This window comes from Phaenicophaeus curvirostris, chromosome 2, assembly GCF_032191515.1.
Source record: "Phaenicophaeus curvirostris isolate KB17595 chromosome 2, BPBGC_Pcur_1.0, whole genome shotgun sequence".
NCBI lineage: Eukaryota > Metazoa > Chordata > Aves > Cuculiformes > Cuculidae > Phaenicophaeus > Phaenicophaeus curvirostris.
In genome coordinates, this window is record NC_091393.1 from 71,085,365 (window position 1) to 71,108,264 (window position 22,900).

General features: G+C 40.5%; 1 protein-coding gene across 1 annotated transcript in view; it reads right to left on the minus strand.

Moving 5' to 3' along the window:
* Positions 1-406: 406 nt before the first annotated feature.
* The window catches only part of SMYD3 (SET and MYND domain containing 3), a 397,261-nt gene continuing 374,767 nt past the window's right edge, over positions 407-22,900 (minus strand). The window contains exons 11-12 of the mRNA XM_069852421.1: positions 7,761-7,869; positions 407-1,154 (exon numbers count right to left, since the gene is read on the minus strand). Coding sequence (XP_069708522.1) covers positions 1,053-1,154; positions 7,761-7,869 — 211 coding nt within the window. The 3' untranslated portion in view covers positions 407-1,052. The remainder of the gene's footprint in view (positions 1,155-7,760; positions 7,870-22,900) is intronic.

Consider the following 22,900-nt stretch of genomic DNA (forward strand, 5'->3'; position numbering starts at 1 on the left):
AATTGTTAGAGAGGAGTGATACACCTGAAGTGATACTTTCAGAGGCCTTAAATTATTTAGGTTTCAATGTTCCTCATAGGTATTTGGCTTCTGTTAACATTTGTTTCTGTGTAAAAATGGAAGTCGGCAGCTCTGGCAAGAACAACTCTCTTGCTGATGAGTGTGGGGAAATACGGTGCCTGTCCTTTCCAAGACATCCTTCTCTCTCCCTCAGGAGAGAGACCTCCTTGCTAAGCAGGCATCTGTAGGTCTCAGAGCTTCACTGTTTGGGTAAGTGAAATTCAAACTACACAGGCTCAGAAAAGTCTAGAAATCACATCACTGAGTTCACAGGTCCAAATATCTCTCTTTTTTTAAAGTTATTATGAAGCAAGAAACTCTTGAAACAGTCAAACTGGGGAGAAAGCAGAGTAAGCAATTTTCACATAGATACAATTTTGATTAAATTTTTTGTTCAATCCATTTTAATATTCAATATTATAATATACGAAATGCAAGAAGAAAAGAGCCAGAGTGCTGCAGATATATTGGGAGGGAGGAAAATCTCATTTAGAACATTGGGAAACTCTTATTTGATGTCAAAGAGCACTGGATCAGGCTTTTAGAAACCACACCTAGGGGCAAAGTAAAGGGAAAAAAATATTCTCTGTACTTATCACGTCTGATATGATATCCTTAATTGCTGGCATAAACTGATATAAAAAACCAACTGCTGATATCAATGCAATTATATCACTTTGTAACTGATGAAGACTCTATACATTTCCAAATAGTTATTATCAATTAAAATAGTTGTTGTAAATTATTAATTAGACATTGTCAATTAGATCGTTTGGTAGGAAAAAGAGAATCCTCTAAAAATCGCAGATATTCCTCCAAACATCAGCTCAATCTGGATCATACAGCAAAACTAATAAATACTGAACATTTTTGTACAACAAGTAGGACCTAATGAAAAGACACCAAAATCAGTGAGAGACTTCCCAACGCGATAAAAAACATTTGATTTCCTTCCTCCTTGAACATTTTATTTTCCAGGCTGGAGGTTTTCTTCACTGTATTCTCATGACAGCCTCACATTGTTCCTTTATCTCCATCAAGGCTTGCATCAAGCTGTGGTCTTCCCCATGGGTCACCTTCATAATATCATAGGCCTTGAGGAGAGAACAGAAAATGATGTTAATCATTGTGCACCCCATGCAAAGCGGCTGCTCACTGCAGTGGGGCAGGCTGAAAGTACTGGCCCTCAAGTGGTTGGCGCCTTGAGACTTGAATGCATGGCACAGCAGAAGAAGGAGTGAAGAATACCAAGGTGCATAATGACTTGTCCTGAGGCACTGACACTCTATTCATAGGCATTAAAGCCCACAAATATGTTGCCCAGATGGATGTTTGGAATAGTAGCGGAAGATACTTTTGCACTGAGGCAGGAGGGCCATTTTAAGATTGGTCAGTTACAGCATCCAAGGTTTTGATACATTATTTAAAAGTTGACTGTTATGTTCATGATCTTAGTATCCTCAAAGTCCTGTAAATAGAAATGGATTAATGCTTAACCGATGGAATAAAGTGCCTTAACTGTATAAGGAGAAACTATGCATAGCATCAAACAAATTAGTACATTAATAATTTCCCTCTAAAAAGACACAGGGGAATGGGTCTTTTCTGCTTTTCCCAGGCATTATTTGCTGTTTCTGTTGGTCATCCCATATTGCTAGGCCAATTTACACTTGCTGATAGCGCCTGTAGTATTGCTGATTTCCTGCCACAGACATGTCTGAATTGCTCTTTGCTCAGCTTGTGCTTAGACCATCACTATTCATATGGCATTTCTGCTTCTTCCTTCTATTAAATTCCTCCTGCAAGGAGAGAAGTGCAAAATGGAAATGGATTCAGCACTTCTGAAGAAAGAACAAGGAAGCTATAGATGCACTAGTAGGAGAAAAGACATTGGGTTCAATGGGTTCCTGCTCCATTCAGCTGACAAAATTCAGCTAAACCAGCACTGAATTGCAGAAAAAGTGTCTTTTTATGGAAATAAATGTTGAGAAAGGGGCCTCGTTTAATTTGGAATGATAAAAATAAAAATAAATATGTTCTTTGGTGGAATGAATGAAAGCTTTCTTCCAAATTCTAGAGACTGGCAAACGCATGGAAATTTTAGTACAGTTTATTTTTGCTTTAAATTAGCTAATTCTTAAAAGAAGAAGGAGGCAGCAAAAGATTGCAAAAAGAAGTTGAAATAGCAGTCAAACCAAATCAGAATGTACAAGGAGATCTCAAAAAAGTCAAATATGTTCTGAGCTACCACAATGCCCTACTACTAAACAATAAAGTACTCAGTTAAACACAGCAATGGCAATACTTTCATCACTATTAGAAATGCCTAAGAAATGTGAAATAGAATTAAAAAATCCTCAATTTTCGCAAATTTTTATTTTAGCAGAAGTACAAACCTATTCATGTAGTTCCAAAATGTTTGCCAATCAGTCACAATTACATTCCCTGAAAAGATTGCCTAAATCGTTCTGAGTGTTCTGCTTCTCCTAATTTAACATATGGGGAATATGTTGTAAAGAACAGATCATAAAAGTGTTTCAACAAAATGCAGTGTAAGGTATAAAGCTGTACATGAGATTTTTTTTTTCTTTAAATAAATGATTAAAAAAGCAGTGCAAAAAACAAGGATGAGAGCCAGTGCTTCCCTAGCAGATACAGTGGAATGGAGAAAGATAAACTGTTGCATGGTACAGGGATCCTAGAACAGTGCAGAGCAGGATAGCTGCAGGTGGGACCCTGTGTGTGTTGGAATGCAGAAACCCGCACCTGCACCCAAGCTAACTAGGAAGAGACAGGATCACCCTGGAGCAAAGTGACCAGGTGAATTGGCCATAAATCCAGACACACTTGGTGCGCAGTGTTTGCAAGCCCTAGCCAAGAAAGCTGGTGGATTTCTTGTGAATGACCTGTGCTGAGAGATATGCATTTGGATATATCTGAGTCACAGTCCTGGGGCAGCTGACCTTGATCTTCAACTCACCTACAGAACAGAGGTCAGGCAGGTAGTGATGGACTTGATGCAGACAGAGATGTCTACATGGATATGTCTCTGTTAAAAGGTAAAAATTCTTTATATCAAACCTAACTGTGAGATAATGCCAGCATTACTAACTTCTCTCTCACCTAGGACATTTCTTTTCCATTTCCTTTCTTTCCTCCGTACAGCACATAAATGCACCCAGTCTTTACCCTTTTGTTTCCTCAGGGAGAAAATCCTTCTCATGCAGTGTACTGTCTCATACACTGCAGTACAAGTCAGAACCAGCTGCAGTGAAGTTAGAATAGCAATGACTTCTGTAATCCCCAGACTAAACTGGCATAAAGCTATGTAGCTGATTTTGCAAAGGTCAGTGCAAAACTGGGGATAATTTCACCTCCAAAGCAAGGATTTGTTTTACTTGGTATAACAGGAACATGTGGGCTCTCTGAACACTCCCCTGCTCTCTTAAATTGAACAGCTAACCAGCAGAGTCGAGGATAGGCAGAGTCTTGTGGTCTGTGTGGTCTTCTTCTCAGCTAAAAGAACAAATCTAATTATGAAAAACTATAGTAATCACAAGACAGCAACAGGCCACAATGTCATCCACTACATACTGTCTCCCTAAAGAATACAGAACCCATTAGATCAGCAGTACGACTGTTGCTCTGTGAATGCAAATGAAATGCAGTGCAGTCATTTGCACCTGATTTGCATGGCGATGGGAAGCCCATCACTGCAGCTGCAAGGAGCTGTGTGCAGATGCTGAACTGGGCATCACAGGGAAAGCAGAAAGCAAATTGCCATGTGCCAAAATAGCATGAAGCAAAGGGCAGCATTTCAGAGGGAGAATCTGTGGGTTTCCATCTCTCTTGATTAATGTGGATGCTTGTTAAAGCAGGCATAGGGAAAAAAAAATACCATAATTACAATCCACCACAGCTCGTAAAATATTTGACATTTGACACCTGGAGAAAGGGGATCTCTTCAGTGTGGTTGTGAAACCTGGGAGGGGTTTTACCCCAATTCCTGTGCTTTTTGCCTCCACACCAGGGATTACAGTAAGAAGGGAAATGATATTGTACTTCTTGAAGCCTTCATGAGACACAACACTATCCCTATCAGACCATGGGAGGACAAATGTGCTCCTGTGACTGTGCCAGCTGGGTGCAGGGTCTGCAGTGGAAACTGGCTGGTCAGTGTCATACAAGTATTCAGCCTCCTGCCTGCCTGCTCCTGTTCCCACCAGCCATCACTCAGTGGCTGAACACCACTGTCCTGCTCAGGAAAGTGAGTGGGCACAGGCAGATGCTGCAACCACCACAGCCCAGAGGATGGAGTGGCAGCTGAGACAACCCATCGCAGCAGTCAGCAGCTTGCTTCCAGGAGATGACACTCAGAAATGAAGTAATCTTCTTGGATCCAAGCCTTCCCCTCTGCATCCTGCCTGTTCTCCCAAACCAAGCCCAACTCCACTCAGGTTAAGGACAACCAAACAGAGGAGCTTATACTGCTGTGAAGGTAACAAATGACACCTAACAAATATTTATGCAAATGAGTGTACCTCAGGACAAATCTATACACTTGGTAGGGGCTTCCATGAGCACCAGAGATGCAGGTCCATCTTGGGCTCCTGCAGGAGTGCTACTTCCCAGCTGAGAGCCTTTTTTCTTCACAAGACAGCTCATCATAAATTTTGTTATTGCCACTTTTTACTCTCATTCTACGCTCTTTAAATTAGGTTGTGACACTGGGCTCCAGCTCTGGTCTTTTGCTGACAAAGGTTTTCGTGATCTTTAATTCCTCTCATCCTCCCACCATTGCATTTTTCATATATGTATGTATACAAATTTTAAAACAATATGTTGGTTGTACAATAAACCAAGGGCTGGCCACCTTCAGGTTTTATTCCAAAAGTGGGGTATTGCCTCTCTGTAATATTTCTTTTTTTACAAACCTGGCAAATTAGATTCTGGATGGCCTAATATGCTTTCAGGGGGTGATTTCATTTTAATGGGTGACACAAAGCCAACCACATTATTTAAGCCTTCCTTGGGGTTGCAAGGCAGAGGGCTAAACTCAAAGGGTGCTAAGAGCAAGGTAGCTGTGATTCAGTTTTGGGTGGCACAGAGGGCAGCAGTAAAGGCTGGGCTGCAGAGCTGTGTGTGAAGATCTACTGGTTTTCCCAGGCTGCGTGTCTGATGCAGAGACACTGTCAATCCCCAGCGGTTCTGAGGCCATGCCTGATTAAACAGAATATATAGGAGAGAGGTGAATTTCACTTAGAACTCAATTCCTCTGCACCTTCCACATCCTTCTCCTTAAAGCCACACTGAAATTAGTCTGACGAGGGCTCCAACAGGGTGCTATTCAGTGTCAGAGTGTATTAAGAAGAGTAATGAAGCAGAGAAGGTAATCGAGTTTCTGCTCTGAGAATGTGGCATGCTCTGTTGACACATCTAATCACAAAGGGCCAAACTGTGTTCTCATATAACTCTAGGACATTATCTGAGTTATATTAGGAATCACATCCTTTACTCACAACAAACTGGGAATTATATCTTGTTCTAATTTGTTCCAGTGTAGACAGTAATGGAGGGAATAAGCTTTAGATCTCATCCAAAGAAGCATTGTGTCCTGCGCTTACAAGCTGCAGGGAGAAACAGGATTAAAAGAAGCTTTTCCCCCCTCTCAGCTGTGCTCCCAGAATGGAAGTTCACTTTCTCCCTGTCTTACATGTGTGAGTGAAAATAGGGAGGTTACAGGGAACAGGTAAAACGGCAACAGGATTAGTCTGTAAATGGTTCTGCATCTCAGCTGTAAAGCACTTACTCTGTCCTTGTGGAGATGCACTGAGGTATGGCATAAAACAGTAAGCAGCACCTTATTCTCCCTTTACAGGAAGAGAGGAGAAAGGTTTCTGTGTTAGGCACTGCTCAGTATTCAAAGCATGTTACAGTATCAATCTGGCTTGAGACAGGCAACTTCTTCACTAAAAACATACAAAACCCCACCACAACTTCCACCTTCACTGATGAGCGACATTTGAATGTCACCAAGGGAATTTACTCCAGTTTAATTTAATGAAGTAACATGTTAGAAATGCAATTAGAAGAATGTCTGTTGATATATTACAACAGTATCCTTGGAAATGGAGGCTCCTCTGACTGGGGTCTCACTCCACCTGCTAAAATGAGAAGCCTGAATGTTTGGAAATTATTAATATTATGGGGGAAATAGCAGAGCAGATTACTTGGCACACATCAGACATATGACTTACTACTGAATAATACATGGAAAAATATAATTGATTACTCTTACATCCTTTTTTATTAATGATCAGAATTGTCCATAATTTAAGTTGAAAATATCAAGTGAAGATTTAAGTTACCAAGAATTAATAAGATAGGTACCGCCTTAAATAATAATTAGTTATCTCAACACATGGAAATTATTAGTTATTCAGCTTGCACAATTAATCACATATTAAAACCAAATAGATACGGGGGCTGAAAAAAGTAAGTACAAAATACTAAGTTATCCAGAGAGTCATGACTGATATTAACTTTATAGGGTATCCAGGCAGGTGTAAAAACCACTCCTCTCCCAGTCAGCAGTGCTGACACCCACCCCATTCTATCCCAAGCGGCTGCCCTAACTCTTTGCCACAAGAGTAGCTCTTCATATAGTATGGACAAAGGGGGCAGAACAGCCAACTTCTGCATGTCTTTCCAACACTGGTGCCAGCCTGGGGGCTCAGCAGCACCAGGCATGTAGCTGGGCCAGGTGCCTTTCTGCAGTTCCCAGCAAAGGTAATGAGGAAGCTACATAAGGCACAGGAGGTGGTTGGGCTGAGAGATGAGATGGGGGGACAGCACAGAGTGTATATTGTCTTCAGGCCATGTTCACGTCAGGACAATCAATAAAACAAGGAAATTAATATAAGAGCTCTCTAAGGGGAAGTGGAGACAGCACGTGTTCCTATCACCAGTTGAGGGCTTGAGATGGGAAGCAAGTGACAGCCCACATCCTAAGGATATGGTGCACATGGAAGGGGATTCTTCAGTATATTTGGGATGATACTAACAGCAATATACTGGCAGGACAAATAAGAGCTCAGGGTAGGAGGAAATTAATATACAAGTTAGCTCAGTGGGATGGTTTAAAGCTGAGAGGTAACTAGTAAACCGCCAGCTGCAAAATCAGATCAAAGAAGACAAAAGATCATGAATGATACAGAAACAGGAGGGATTGAGAAGATGTCTGTTGATTTGAGTAGAGTTTACAATAAAATAAAAGCATTAAAGGTGAAGTTCTCCAATCTGAAACAGCAGATCCCTGACAGGGGAGTGTAGAAACTGCAGCTCAGCTCCTGTTCTCGTACTTTCAGTCCTCCCAGATTGCTTTCGTTATTGTAAGAGGGAGAATATGAGGCACTGAGATATTTTTATCTCTTTGGATCGAATAGTAGTTTTTTATCCAGGTACCTCAGAGCTATCAAACTGTAATTAGCAGTGATTGATACTGGAGGAAGTCAGTGCCTTGAATGCTGAGCAATAGTGACCCATCACCACTCTCAGCTGCAGCTTGGCAAAACAGCACTGATGGAAAAAGCAGTGAGGAGTATCCAAAGGCATGAGGGACAGCCAGAGCATAAGGAGAGGACACACAACAGGTTCGGGGGAAGTAAGGGAGGGGGACAGAAAAGAAACAGTTCACTGACCTGTTTCAAGGTCTCCAGCGCTTGAGAAAACATATCTTGACTGTACTGCAGTTTGCCCACTCGCATTAGCTGGACAGCCCTTAGTGGATGAAAACCAGGATAATACAGTCTGCAGAGAAAAAGGAGGAAAATGTGTCACTGTCAGCTCTCACCTTCACAGTCACTGCCTCTGCGGAGAGCTATTAGGGTGGGACTGCAAAGTAATTGTGAATGTTAATAAGGTACTCAGAGAAAATTAGCTGCACTATTGAGAAGCATGAAATACTGAGGGGAATTAGCAAATCATTACTGTACGTCTCAGAGGAATGCCTTTAACATTATCCTGTTAGAAAGTGACGGGAGTGGGATTATTTAATTTGCTACTGTTGGATAAAACAATAGCATTTACTGTATTAGTGTTGCAAACAGAGGTCCTTCACAATCCCAGATCCCTGGAGAGGTATGATTTTAAGAGGAAGCTTCAGGAGGGAGCCCTGTCCTGGATCCTCCAGGATGAAGGAGAGGAATTGCAGGGAAAGAAGGTATGTAATATTGAGGTCACCATTTCTGAAGGTTTGCTTGCTACCCTCTGTTGCAGAAAGAACTGATGCTGCACATACAAGGAAACATCTCAGACTTGGCTTGTGCATCTGCTAGTGTGAGGATAGACTCCTGTTCTTACTCAGCTAATTTTACAGAAGCATAGGTTTTCCATCAATCTCACTTAATGAAATCAGAGCTGTGCTCTCTTTTCTCTTTGGAAGTAGATGGAGAGCAATGTTGTCATTAATTCCTCCTAACATACTCTTGACATGTCCACGATTTCATGGTGACCACTCTGCATTTCCAAAGCTCACAGGTCTTTGGTTCACAATGCCTGGTTCCCATCCCAGCCCTGTGTCCTGGATGTGGAGAGCGCAGCATCTCAGAAGAGCAACCTGGTGGCTGCAGAAAGCTATGGATGTGACTTGCCTGAACTGGAGAGCAGGAAACACAAGGTAAATGGACAGACCTGGAAGTAAAATCACCTGCGAAAGATCTTAGATCTCTTTTGATTAATTACACAAATGAAAGAATAAAAGCCTTAAGCATGACTCACCAATGACAAACATGCTATTTGAACAAACAGCATTTTATTTCCTCAAATGGTGTGCTTGAATAGTGTCTAAAAAACCACAAAATTTTTCACAACTTTGGGAAGAGAAACCTACAAGCTTCCAAAAATCTACTCTTTGAAGATTATTTTTTTTGTGTTTATGTCAAAACTATGATCATCAGGCTTCAGAGGCATTACTAATGAATGCTACTACTGCAGTCAGAAAGACACTTAAGTATATGTTAAGATGTTAAACAATGTGGGTTTGTGCGATGTATAGGAATCTTCTGATAATTCAGCATGCAAATTAAAGATTTATCTCTCTCTGTGTTATTTTTCACCAATGAAAATGCGAGCAAGATTAAATACAGATGATTGTTTAAATGACAATGTATCTGGCTGTCCTTACAATTCTCAAATGAAGATGTCTAAACATCACAGAAAATGTTTTCACACCCAAAATCCCCTTTGCTGCTGATTCCATGCAGTTTCATTGAAGATATACAGAAACAGATGAGAAGCATGCCTGGCAGGATCTCAGGAGTGACAGCTCTTGATCTGCCAAAGCTTCTCATGAAATAGCAGAAACCAACTGCTCAACGAGAATAATCCACCCTAAATTGCCATGAGCACTACCTGTTCAGACCCCTTGTGGGCTGCAGTTCAAAAAAGCTACTGAGCCAGCACATGAGAGAAGAATAATTAGAGCACCTATCTTGGTCCAAACTGACCACTCAGGAACTTTGCGGTGCTAACATGGCACAAATGGGAGTGGTGAGCACATGAACAGCTTTGCAAAAATTGCAAAACAATGATGCCTATATAATTGCATACTTCTACCTTCACCAGTTACTGCTGCAAATGAAAGAGTAAAAACGTCATTCCCTGTCCTCTGGACCACCAAAATGCTAGGATGCCTGCGGCAAGGATCACAGTACCAGAAGCAGTCAGGTAGGCAAGGACTTTTTCATGAAATGATAACTCATCTTCGCAACCCCCTCTAGACTGTCTCTGCTGTATCCTGACAGCTCTGGTTCTTTTCCCACTGCTCCTTCATGGCTTTTTCACATGTTCTTCATTCCACAACTTTACCTTTCACCCTTTAAACCATCTCCAATTTCTCTCCTTCCCGAATAACCAGCCCCATCCAAAACACCAACACAAATAGGGAATCTGAGTCCTGCTTCACCTGCAGCCACCGCAGGAATGGCAGCTCATGCGGACGAACCCAGCCTATGCTTTAGTTCAGCAGCATTGCAGCTGCTAAACTTCAGACGGATACAACAGAATTCATAGAATCATAGAATCACCAGGTTGGAAGAGACCCACCGGATCATCGAGTCCAACCATTCCTATCAAACACTAAACCATTCCCCTTAGCACCTCGCCCACCCATGCCTTAAACACCTCCAGGGAAGGTGAATCAACCACCTCCCTGGGCAGCCTGTTCCAGTGTCCAATGACCCTTTCTGTGAAGAATTTTTTCCTAATGTCCAGCCTAAACCTCCCCTGGCGGAGCTTGAAGCCATTCCCTCTTGTCCTGTCCCCAATCACTTGGGAGAAGAGCCCAGCACCCTCCTCTCTACAACCTCCTTTCAGGTAGTTGTAGAGAGCAATGAGGTCACCCCTCAGCCTCCTCTTCTCCAGGCTAAACAACCCCAGCTCTCTCAGCTGCTCCTCTTAAGACCTGTTCTCCAGCCCCTTCACCAGCTTTGTTGCTCTTCTCTGGACTCGTTCCAGAGCCTCAACATCCTTCTTGTGGTGAGGGGCCCAGAACTGAAAACAGTACTCGAGGAGAGGTCTCACCAGTGCCAAGTACAGAGGGAGAATAACTTCCCTGGACCTGCTGGTCACGCCGTTTCTGATCCAAGCCAAGATGCCATTGGCCTTCTTGGCCACCTGGGCACACTGCTGGCTCATGTTCAGTTGGCTGTCAACCAACACCCCCAGGTCCCTCTCCTCCAGGCAGCTTTCTAGACAGACTTCTCCTAGTCTGTAGCACTGCACAGGGTTGTTGTGCCCCAAGTGCAGGACCCGGCATTTGGCCTTGTTAAGCCTCATGCCATTGGACTCTACCCAGTGGTCCAGCCTGTTCAGATCCCTTTGCAGAGCCAATTCAGAACCTGCCCCTCCAGGCAAACAGGTTTCTTTCTATATATCATATAGTCACCTGCAGTCAATAAAGATTTAAGGCCTGTGGCATGTGCAATACCAGAGAAAACAGGTGGCAATTTTGCAGTGTCATGTACTTGGCCCAGACTAGCAGCCATAAACTAAAGCAAGTGAAAAACTAAGAGGAGGACACAGAAGTATGTGTGAAACAAAGAGCTTATAAATATTTACAAAGCTGTTTTATTGAGCTGATTTATGCTCTTATCTTCCTTGTGTACATAGTTACATTTTGCAAGCCTTGAAATTTACATTTGAAACAACTGTTTATTCTCAGATTCCAGAATAAATGTACTGAACTATTGGAACACCTTTTGTGGAAGTATATTCTCTGAGTGAGTTTTCTAGAGAAAACTAGGCAGCTTGCAGCTCTTCTGGGAGATATGCAAGTGGGAAAAATGCTGCTTGCTGCTTCCAGATATCCCTAGGATTCAGTATTATGAAAATCTGGCATGGTAGAAAGAATTAAGACACTGTGTCAGGTACTTGTGAGCCAATTTATTATCCCTACACATTGCTCTGAACAAAACAAAGTGGATAAATTTAAGAATAAGGAAGAAATTTACTAGCCAAGGAACTGATACCTAAAGACTGTCAACATGAGACTAAGACAACTATAAAGAAATACAAGCTGTAAAACATATTACAGCTTGGGAAGAGTAGGATTTCAATCTGAAAAGGATTTTATGAGATTTACCAAGGCCTGAGGGACAGGAAGGGGAACAGTAACATACTGCAATAAAGATGGTTCTGTGGAGTGAAGTTTCCTGGCCCCTGGCATTGGCCAATGCCCAGTAGCCCACTTGAAAAAAGAGATTAAACAGAATACAACAACTAACAAGTAAGGCTGCTCCGTAAACAAGAGAACTGAAGGAAGCTGAAAAGACCTGTATATTTTGTATCACATCCTCTTCTTACATAAGACAGCACACCATTTTTTTCCAATCTCTGACCAACAGTATCTACTTTTGGGTGTAGCCTGCAGTAGCTTGACTGCCCAGCCTGCCCTCCTGCCTATCAACTGGTCCCCCTCAGTTTGGTGTCAACTGCAAACCTCACAGAGGTGTCTTCTGTTGCCTCTTCCAGGTCATTGATAAGGATGTTAAACAGGACAAGTCCTAGGAAAGGCCTCTGTGATATCCCACTGTTACTGTCATCCAAACAGGGTGCAACGAAACAGTCATTTTGTGTAAAGCAATAGTTGTTTCCCATATACCATGAGATCAATAGCTCCTATTTGTAATTCAGCCACAAGGTTTGCCTTGATTAACCCCCAAAGCAGTCACTGATCGTATCCTCTATCAAGATAAAAATATTTCTCTTTGTTCTGTGTATCAGCTCTGGATATATTCAAGCAATCCCTTGTATTCTCATGTAAAGGACAATATAAAAATGACAATCTTTGACAAATTTTAGCCAGTTCCTTCAATTTCTTAATACAGTAGTTACATTAATTCAACCAATTACGAGGTAAATAATAAGAGCTTTTGTGTTCTCCTGTGAATTAAAGCTTAGTACTAAACAAGAGACTATGCAAAATCACTGCCTTCTATAATGTCTCATATTTTAAAATAAATAGATGCCTACCATTCCCTGTAAATCAGTCTGGGGTTAATAGTTACGCTGTTGTCTTCAGCCTGATGAAATCAGAAGCAGGCAGGATTTAGAAAATCTGAGATAAAGGTTTACAATGGAAATGATACAAGAATCTCTAATATGGTGACATGTAAAAGGTGATGCTACACATAGCTGTAAATTGGTTTGCAGTTCCTTTTAGTGCAAGCAAATACGAGAGCATAAAAGACACAAAGCAGTTATAGGAACTGCAGCAACAGAGAAAGAATTAAGAAGAAGCACCCGAGCACCAGGAAAGGTGGTGAGCAGAATGCAAAGGGAACAGTATCGGCCTTGTGGCAGAAACGTACTCATTACAGCTGGTGGAAATGTTCACCACAAATACAGCGCCCAGTAAGTTCAACCTTCTTTTCTTTCTCTGACTTATTCTTCATTTCTGAACTGCTCAGTATTAGAGTACATTCATTAAAGCTGTTCACTGAACCGCAGCCTGGGAATTATTTTTATGTTGTCTAGTTATTTGCTTTTTCAATACTCAGTGACGAGAGACTGGTCACCTAATTCACGTGGTATTATTTCCCCTCCTTAGCTGGGATGATCAATGGGTGGGAAATGTGAGAAACATTTTTAGGACAAATTTAAGGACAAATTATTACTTGTGCTAAAAGGTATGAAACATTTGGCATCTATCAACATTTCCAGAGAGGAACCAGATATGTTATGACTAGTTACAAAATCATATGCCTCAGGAGCATAAGACAGGTAAACTAACTGTGGTCATTTAGAAGCCTACAGATATTAATGCCAAACAGACGGTGCTTCAACTGTTCAGTCTGTACACAGAATTTCACCTAGCAATTCCCAAACCAGCAATTTGAAGCTGAAATCACACTTAGAAATGCTCTATTTATAGAAAATAATCTTAAGCAGCTTTATACATTTTATACAATTTGCTCAATATTAGTATTTTTTAATAAGCACTAGGCCTATGCAAGAGTTTTGCCTGGGATGGAAAAAGGTTACAGAACTAGGTTGCTGAATTATTTTTGGAGGATGTGGGAATGTGTTATCAATACTAAATGAGTCTGGTTTGCCTGTTAGGAGTATAGCTGGAACTGCATAATTTCCATGGGCAATTTATCTATATTAACCTGTACATAATCTTCAGGGTTCCCTCTGAAAGGCTTCCAAAAGAATACTGCCCTGGCTTTCATGTTAATAATGTGGTTTTTCTTTCTTGGAATAATAATGGTGTTAATCTGTTATTCTTTCTAGCTTCTCTTTCTCTCTTTTTCCCCTCCTTTCTTATTTTTTTCCTTAACAATTTCCTGTTTATCATGGGTGACCAGATAAGTTTAAATCAGTTCAGTACCTTACAACTCCCCTTAAACTTCCTGTAGCAGCCATACAATCTCTGGAGTATCAGACTAAATCCTTTACCTGTGGCAGACCTCATATACTCAAGCTGCCCTGAAATGTTTTACTCTTTCTCTGATTTAACCAAATAACAGAAGAAAGTTGGCATAATTTTCTGAGACAGTTGGGGTCTGATATCAGTAAAGATGTGCAGATCTAACACATTTGATCAGAGTTCAGCTGGAAGTCTCCATACTCCTATAATATATCCTGGCCATATATCTTTGCTGACTAATTTACGTGTCCTCTCTACCTGTATTATTTTACTAGCAAAACTCTCAGTATCCCTGATATTGCAATTTTCACCAAAAACCACAAGTCATGTATGAGCCTCATCATACTAAGCACTAAAAAGCATGTCATGACAGCCTTTGTTTTGCAGTCAAACAGATAAATACAGAGGCCCAGGCAAATTAAGTGGTTTGTCCGATGTTACCGCAGAAAATCTCTGGGAAAGCCAAGAGTTGAAACCAGATCTCATTGTGACTTTAGGATGTTTTTTGGTTCATGCGGAGCCTGGTTCTTATGTCTATGCCATCTTGCTATCAGTCTGGCTCTGCCAATCCGAATGAAACTAAATGTAGTCTTATAGGCTTAGAAGGTTTGCTGTATTTGGAAATGCAAAGTAAAGCAGTAAATTTAGTTTAGAAACTTTTGTGCCAGATGGCCAATTTAGTTTTCTGGGCTTTTTTTCTTTATTCTGTCCTCACTAAAGAAATGTTCTGTTATTTCAATGAAATAGCTGCCTCCAGATATACATCTCTGAAACGATGGCTCAAAAGATTTTTCATCATATATGCATCTCATACTGTTCCGTTACTATTTGTTTTGGTAATTTAAGTGATGTGATCAAATAAGCAATCACACTTCTTAATCGACTGAATTCTAAGAAACGTTAGTTATCCATCTTAGAAATAATTTCTGTCTGGCTGCTGATCACTCTGCTGTATTCCTTATGGAGATAATTTATGTCACATTGAAATAGATATTGTTCCAGATGTTGGGTCTGCAAAGATTTGAATGATAATAAAATGACAAAGTGGTATAAACTGCAATTTTCATCTTGGCTCTTGATCACTTAAAAGACTGACACTGTCCATTGAACTGTCCAAATGTTCTGTCTCCTTCTGGTATTAAGAGATGTTAAGTAAGGAAAGAATGCTCAGTCTGAGATGGAAGTAGGAAAAGATTTTATATGGATTGTCTCTGTGTCCTGGCTGATCTTCAAAACATCTTGTAGATTTGGTGTATTTTTGTCATGAGTTCACCATCTTGAAAGCTAAAGATGGTAGGATGGACTGTGGCCGCAGAAAGGAATATGCCATGTCAGTCCTTGCATAACCAGATGAGTCAGAGATTAAGGTCAAAAGTTTAATTCAAAGGATTTATAAAAAGATTTTAAAAGCCCTATAGAGTACATTGGAAGAACGCCAGAAAACACAAGGAGCATAAGAAAGACAGCAAAGGAAGAGTGGGAAGGCTAGTTAAAGAGAACATGTACGGGAACAGAAGTAAATGTCTATGACTAGCTGTTAGTGTTAAGTAAAATGTCCCACCTTCAGTATCTTGTACAGCTGAGAATACAACTGCAAGACTGGCTGCAGATGAAAGCATTGCAAGTTTAGGCTTCGGTTTTCTTAGAGCAGATGATAGATCTGCATGTTCACATGACCTCTCTTCTTCAGCCACAGAACCAGAGTGTGGCAGGAAAGTTAAAGGACTGCTGGATCCCTTCTGTGAGTTGCAGATAACCTTCCTCTAATTGATTCCCTGTCACCTCTGCTATGATATGAGTCATCCCAGTATCAGAGCCACACGCATCTAATTGCTACTAGTGTCAGTAAACTTCAGAGAGGCTGGGTGAGTGTCTCTGTGCAAGCACAAACAGCACAAGGAAGGATGCAGCTGTAGTATTGACATCATCTGTGCAAAATGTCTTCACTCACTTGTATCTTGGATCACCTCAGAAGTCTGTTGTAATACAAGGGACTGATAAGGTGTGAATTAGATCACTGGTTTAAGCAATAATATCAAACTCCCTTGTTTCCTTTTCTATCACATCTCCAGGTAATTTTCCAGAGAAACTGTCAGATGCAGTGTAACAACTCTTTCTCTTTAGAGAGATGGTTGCAAATAATGATTTCATATAGGATGGCTGAAATCTGGACAGACGTAGTCATTTTTCTCACAGTATTTTTCTCTGGGTCAAGGAAGAACCAAAGCAGCATATTCTTTGGCTAGATTTCTGTCACTTTCCACTTCTGAGGACTAGAGAGTTCTTGTGGTTTTTTTCATTATTCTCTTTATACTTATAGATCAGTGGTTTAGTAGGCGTTTATACAAGCAGCGATGGTTTCTGAAATAACCTGTATGATTTGGGAAATAGATCTTGGAGTTATAATGGATATTTCTGAGGAAACATTAGCTCTGTGAAAATTATGGTCAGAAAAATATGGTCAACCCAAATATTAGGATATTTTTTGAAAAGGAAACTAGAGAAGTGCAGTAAAAATACATCACACTCCTACATCCAAGATATATGTGATTCTGATCCTGTCATCTCAAAACTGTTCAGTGGAAAGGTATAGACAAGGGTGACGAGGACAGTTAGAGGCAGTACAATGAAGCAGTAAATAAATAAACTAGACAAGCCGTCAAAAGAAATGATTGCAAGAGAATCTGACATCAGATCTATGAAATCACAGGCTGCATGGAAAAGGCAAATGAATGATCACTGTCTTTCATAATATCCAGAAGATATCAGACAAAACCAACAACTGGCAGGTTCAGAACAAATAAAAGATGTTCTGTCTCACACAGATACCAGTTGAACTGTTAACCCAATACCTCAACATGCAATTGATTCTTAATCAAAAAGAAAATTGATAAGCAAGTCCAGGTTCATATTTTCTTATTCCATGACTACAGCATTTGGCTTGTTACAGTCATCCTGCGATCACCAAATCTTCATCTCTGTCTGCTGTTTCCAAACGATAAGCTTCCAGCTTAGAACAGGCAGAAGGCTGTGAAAGGACTCATAGGAATCTCTCTCTCTTTTTTTTTCTTTCTCCCCAAATCTGCCTCTTTCTGACCTTATAATTTTTGTGCAAATGACCAATCAGAATGACAGTAACTCAGTAATACTCCATTACATGGAAGAAGATGGAAGGCCGAAGATCTCTCCTTTCTCCCCACCATCTTCAAAATAGAAAGATGCTGGCTCACTGTCATCCCAACATCAGACATTTGATGCAGTTAAATGTGTACAGGCTTCTGATTTGCTTAGATAGCAGTGATGTTAATCTCAATGACTTAGCAATATCTAGTTGGCTTATCCTCTCATTTTTGACTACTCAGCTGCCTTCAAGACTCATATCTCTGACAAGCTTTTTTTATCTTCACCCACAGCGTTATTTGCCACCTTTCAATATTTGTCAGGCCTGTGCTTTACCAGCTGCCATTTCAGTTTTCCTTGCTTCTTGGATGGTTACAATCAATAACAATAGCAACATCAGCTGAAGTAGCACTTAGAAAATTTAATGAGATTCTTATGCATAAGTTGCTACCAGCATGTCTGAACAGGAATTCCATTTCCTGATGTCAGATACCTCATTTAGATATCTGGCCTTACTCCTTGTATCTCAGTTTTTCCACTTTTAAGATGGGAATAGTGACGTACTCAGTGGAGCTGATATGAGGCTAAATTCAATCATGTTTGTGAAGAGCTTTGACAGTTCAATAGGAAGATTTTGTAGAAGTTCAAAATATTAGCACAAGTTCTCAGAGAATTACAAATCCTTGCTAAGCTACACAGTTAAATATGTCAGCTAAACAAGACCATCTGTCTGAACTGGAGCACGCTTAACCTCCATCCAGTCACTAAGCTGGCTAGAAAATTTCTTGCATGACCCAAAAGGCATGTTAATTACTCCAGAGTGTCCTAAGAAATAAAATAATTTGGAAGAAAGGGGAGGGGGAAAATAACATTCTTTACAGAAAAAAGATGACCCGCTATGAACTTTATGAACAGCAATCATGAGCAATAATGTCTCCCAGGCTCTAAAGTGCTGCCTGAAATGCTGGCTGAATATGAAGGAGAGTTTTTTTTAGGTAACATCACTATGCTTCTTTGAGGCATGGGAAACAGTGTGCAACACTTCAAAAGACTAAGACATGCTTGAAGTCTCTGTAGTTGACAGTAGCATGTTCACCAAGCAAGCATTTTTCATGCAATGTCACATTTGCTGTGTTCTTTGATTAATGAGTACGTTTCTACCTTGGCAGAATAGGCAGGGGGTAAAAAAAATTTTAAGTGAAGATTTCTTGAGGAGGAAATAGAGCCATGAAATAAATAATTAAGTTGATAGAACATAAAGCAATTCTCAATAGTTCATGCTTTACATAGTATCTCATATCAGTAGCTAGTTTAGCCTGTGAGCTACTGTCTCCAATGGCTAAATCCAACATGTATGTTGCAAATAGCAGAACATCTCAAGACACTTTCCACTGATGTAAACCAGTGCAATGCCACTGATTTTAATGCTTGATGCATAGACTGACATAGTTATATCACCCTTTGCTAGCTCATGGAACACCATGCTTCTAAGAGCTATAAACCAATGTTATTGTCAGCATCAGAGAATCAACTCCAAATTTCCAGAACATCACTCAGAAGGCATAGTACTTTGGATTAAAAGATTTCTGTTGTACTTTTTGTTCAAATGTTGCTTTCTTCCTACAGCATTCTCTGGGACAGCAAAGTTTTATGCCCAGACTTTGGCTCAAGATCATCTGTGATCTCAGTTTAGCATTTTGTAATCAGGTGTTGTTGTTTTAGAAGATTCTGAAGTTTTGCAAAACTATACCTAACTATAGTTATATGCTCCAGCCACTGGGAGCTTGCTTAGAGATCTATGAGACAGTATGGTAAAAGATACTCTCCAACAGACGTTTTGCATTGCATTTCCTCAGTATGAGGTTTTTTGATTGCGTTTTTAGATTAGGTCATTAGAGGTTTGTGTGTTGACATGACAAGCATATATTTCTACAGGCAAAATAAGGGATGAACATTTAAGATAAAGTGCAATGCATTCAGGAACCAACTGAATAAATCTGTTGAGTAAAAACAGAAACAAAGAGCTTCTAGACTAAAAATACAGGGCACAAAACACAGGAGCCCAAAGAATTAGTTGGCTTTTCTCTCACTTACTGACTTCTAAATAAAAATACACAATAGGTCTGCTGGAAGGATAATGTTGTCTCTATTTATGGTAACTCCAGCCTTTGTAAGAAAAGCCATAGAACAGCAGCTACTCCTCCAGGCCAGACCACAAGTGTCGTGGCTGAACATGACACTGAAGAATATGGCCATGGACCTACCAGAAGAAAAAAGAAAAGAAAAAAACCAACCAATAGTAACAAAAAAAAAATACTCTGGAAGCTGCACAGGAAATCCTGGGGACTTACTTGAAAGGGACCTGATTTGTCCAGCCCTTTCTTGCTCAGGCACCAGAGGAGGCACAGGCATTTCATGTCCAACCTCCTTTCTCTAGAGATGGCAGGCAGAAATCCCATAAGTGTAGCACACTTCTGACAAGAATCCTTTGAAACAGTCTGATAAACGTTTACCTTGCACCCTGTTCACTGAAGGCAACAGGCACAATGGAAGACCTACAACTGCACTATCATGCCTAAAGCACATGAATAAATGGCTGTAGCAGTCTAAAATTACAAAACAGTGAGCAACCACATTTCCCTCTCAGCCAATTGTGTGGAGGCAATTAGCACATTGATTTATGGATGAGTGCAGGAGGGGAAATGAGCAAATCAAGTACTGTTTTTTCTATCAAATGTTAGCTGTGTCCCACTGAGCTAAAGAAAGACTCTGTAACACTTGGCCCACAGTTCCCAGCAGAGAATTTCTACACAGTGAGACAGGATTCACAGTTCTCTCTCAGAAATAATAGCCAGAACATTGGCAAGAGCTCCAGCAAGCTGTTGTGCAAGTGCACTAGAGCTGCCAGGGTAACCAATCTATGGGTCCTGGACTACTATATTATCCTGTTTCCCAGGTTATACCCCTTTGTTGGCTAAACCCCTTGGGCATAATACTTACTATTGGTTTCCTATTACAAGTACCAGCTGTGTCTGAGGCAGAACCTCCTGTCTATCTCACAAGTCATTATTTTGAAATTTCCCTTTTCTCCATCAGATATTTGTGTCCTCTTTCTTTCCTAGTTTCTCTGTCCTTACCCTTATATTTTCTTCTTTCATTTTTCTCTATCCCACCAAGTTGTTTTTTCCCGTCTAACCTTCTCCCATCATGTTTTCAGTTATCATTTAATATTTTTTCCACTCTTGGGTCCTGTCTACCTATACATAACCAGAGAGGCAGGTCCTGTGGAGGCTGATTGCTCATTTGGAAGGGCTACATGCAAGAAACACATCTTTGAAGCAACTATTAGACCACTAACATCTGTTTCAAGGTAACTCCCTCTACACACTGAAAATTATATGTTAAGACATGCAATGGTATACTGTGAATAAAGCCTTCAGGAAACTACCTATTGATCTATGATATGTCCATTAATCTCTGCAGCCTAGAGGGCATCTTTCTAAATTGGTACAGGAGGCAACCATGAGAAGAAATCTGTCAATACTCCTTTGTGAGGCAAGGAAAACCACATGCTGACTCTTTGCTATTAAATATGAACACATGGCATGAGGCAAGCATCAAAATTTAAAATGGTGCTTACTTGCCTCAAGCAAGACAAAATGACACAGCTCCATCTACTTTTTGAAAGTAGCACAATGAGACCTCACCATTTGATAGTCAGTTTGTGATTTCTACGATATATGGCTTAGAAATCTCTTGGCTTTTATGGCATCCACTCTGAAGATTTTTGTATATCATGCTGGACCAGATGTATCTCAACAGAGCACAGGAAAAGGCCTCTACTAGATGACAGCTTCTCTCCCAGAAAAATCGAGATCTTTCCTGGAGTCACCTTACAGATGCATACTATGGCACTGTAAGCTTTTGTAATAAAAAAAGCTTCATGTTCTTCCTTGGAGATACAGCTTCTTTCTTTCTCTGCTCATGGTGGTACACCAAGTAATGTTCTTGGACCACTTCCTCCCATTTCTCATAAGACTGTCAAAGGACCAGCAACTTTGACTCACGTGAAAGACCAGTTGTTAGAAACAGCTCTGCTAATTCCTTACTGGCTTTCTGCAGAATTTTTTGGGCAAAAACTATGACATCTTATCACAGTTCTTGATATTTATGGCAGTTCTTTACATTTCCCTTACCGGATGAACAGCTGATGAGAGTTGTACCTCTATATAAGAAGGTATATGGCTTAGTTCTAGCCCTTACTTGGTTGGTGCTAACATCAACAGCTGTCTTTAGCCTTGAATCATCAGATCTGCTCTCATCCAGATTTGCTATGGATAGGCAACAAGGTGGCCACGTTGCTGGCTGAGCTCCTCCTTTGACTTTTCTAAGCAGCTTTGCCATGTGTGCATTTTACCTCTCCCAGGCATGTTCCAGATCCCATCCTAAGGCTGAATGAGCACTGCTTTGTTATTTAGGCCATGGCTTTAAGATATAACATCCTTCACCAACACAAAGAACTTAGAATCACCAGGTTGGAAAAGACCCACTGGATCATCGAGTCCAACTATCCCTATCAAACACTAAACCATACCCCTCAGCACATCGCCCACCCGTCCCTTAAACACCTCCAGGGAAGGTGACTCAACCACCTCCCTGGGCAGCCTGTTCCAGTGCCCAATGACCCTTTCTGTGAAAATTTTTTTCCTAATGTCCAGCCTGAACCTCCCCTGGTGGAGCTTGAAGCCATTCCTCCTTGTCCTGTCCCCTGTCACTTGGGAGAAGAGGCCAGCCCCCTCCTCTCCACAACCTCCTTTCAGGTAGTTGTAGAGAGCAATGAGGTCTCTCCTCAGCCTCCTCTTCTCCAGGCTAAACAACCCCAGCTCCCTCAGCCGTAACTTGGATTACTGTTGCTTTTTTTTTTTTTGAATAAATTTATTTTAAGGATAATAATAACATGATAAGGAAACACAAAGTTAAGCACTTCTAGATGCTATCAGTCTTTTAAAATTCCAGAATACAGGTAAGAATGAAACCCACCTCTGAATTCAGAGTTACTTAGTTACAACACAGGAGAGGGCCTGGATAGTTTACCCATATAAATGATGATTTTTATATGTTGCTATAAAGTATAAATAATGCTAACCAGGCAAGTAAGTTTTGCAAAATTTGTATCTTTTTTCATTGTTGGTTTGAAGCATGATAAACTCGATTCTTTAAAACTGCAGAATATTAACTTCTCCATGACATTTGTTTATGAATAGGGATGAGACAAGAGGGAAATTTCACTGTGCATGGGAGTACACAAACAGCATGAACACTACTGTGTAGTAACAGTATTTCTACCATGACATAAGTAGATTTAAAATGAATGCATGCAGATATGCAGATTGCCTTAGTATTTAAAAATATGAGCCTAGACAGATTAAATATAACCATACTACAATTTTTTTGATTCCAACATGGTAGAAAATAGACCAAGTCATTTCATACAGTATATCATACAGTATTATACAAAACACAAGATATAACATTTTAAGGCAATATCATGGGGAGAAATACTTATATCAGAAAACAACCTCAGAAAAAGGCTATCTTCCCCTCAACAGAGAAGCAATAAGTGGAGAGGTTACTGGGTTGCAGAGTGCAGGAATGCCTTGTTTTGTCTCCAACCCAGAGCACATATACTCCCCTCTTCTTTTTTTTCTCTTCTTTTTGACAACCTTGTCTTTATTTTGGGAACAGCCAAGCCTCTTCTGAACCCTCCACCACTAAGTCTCCTTTAGCTTT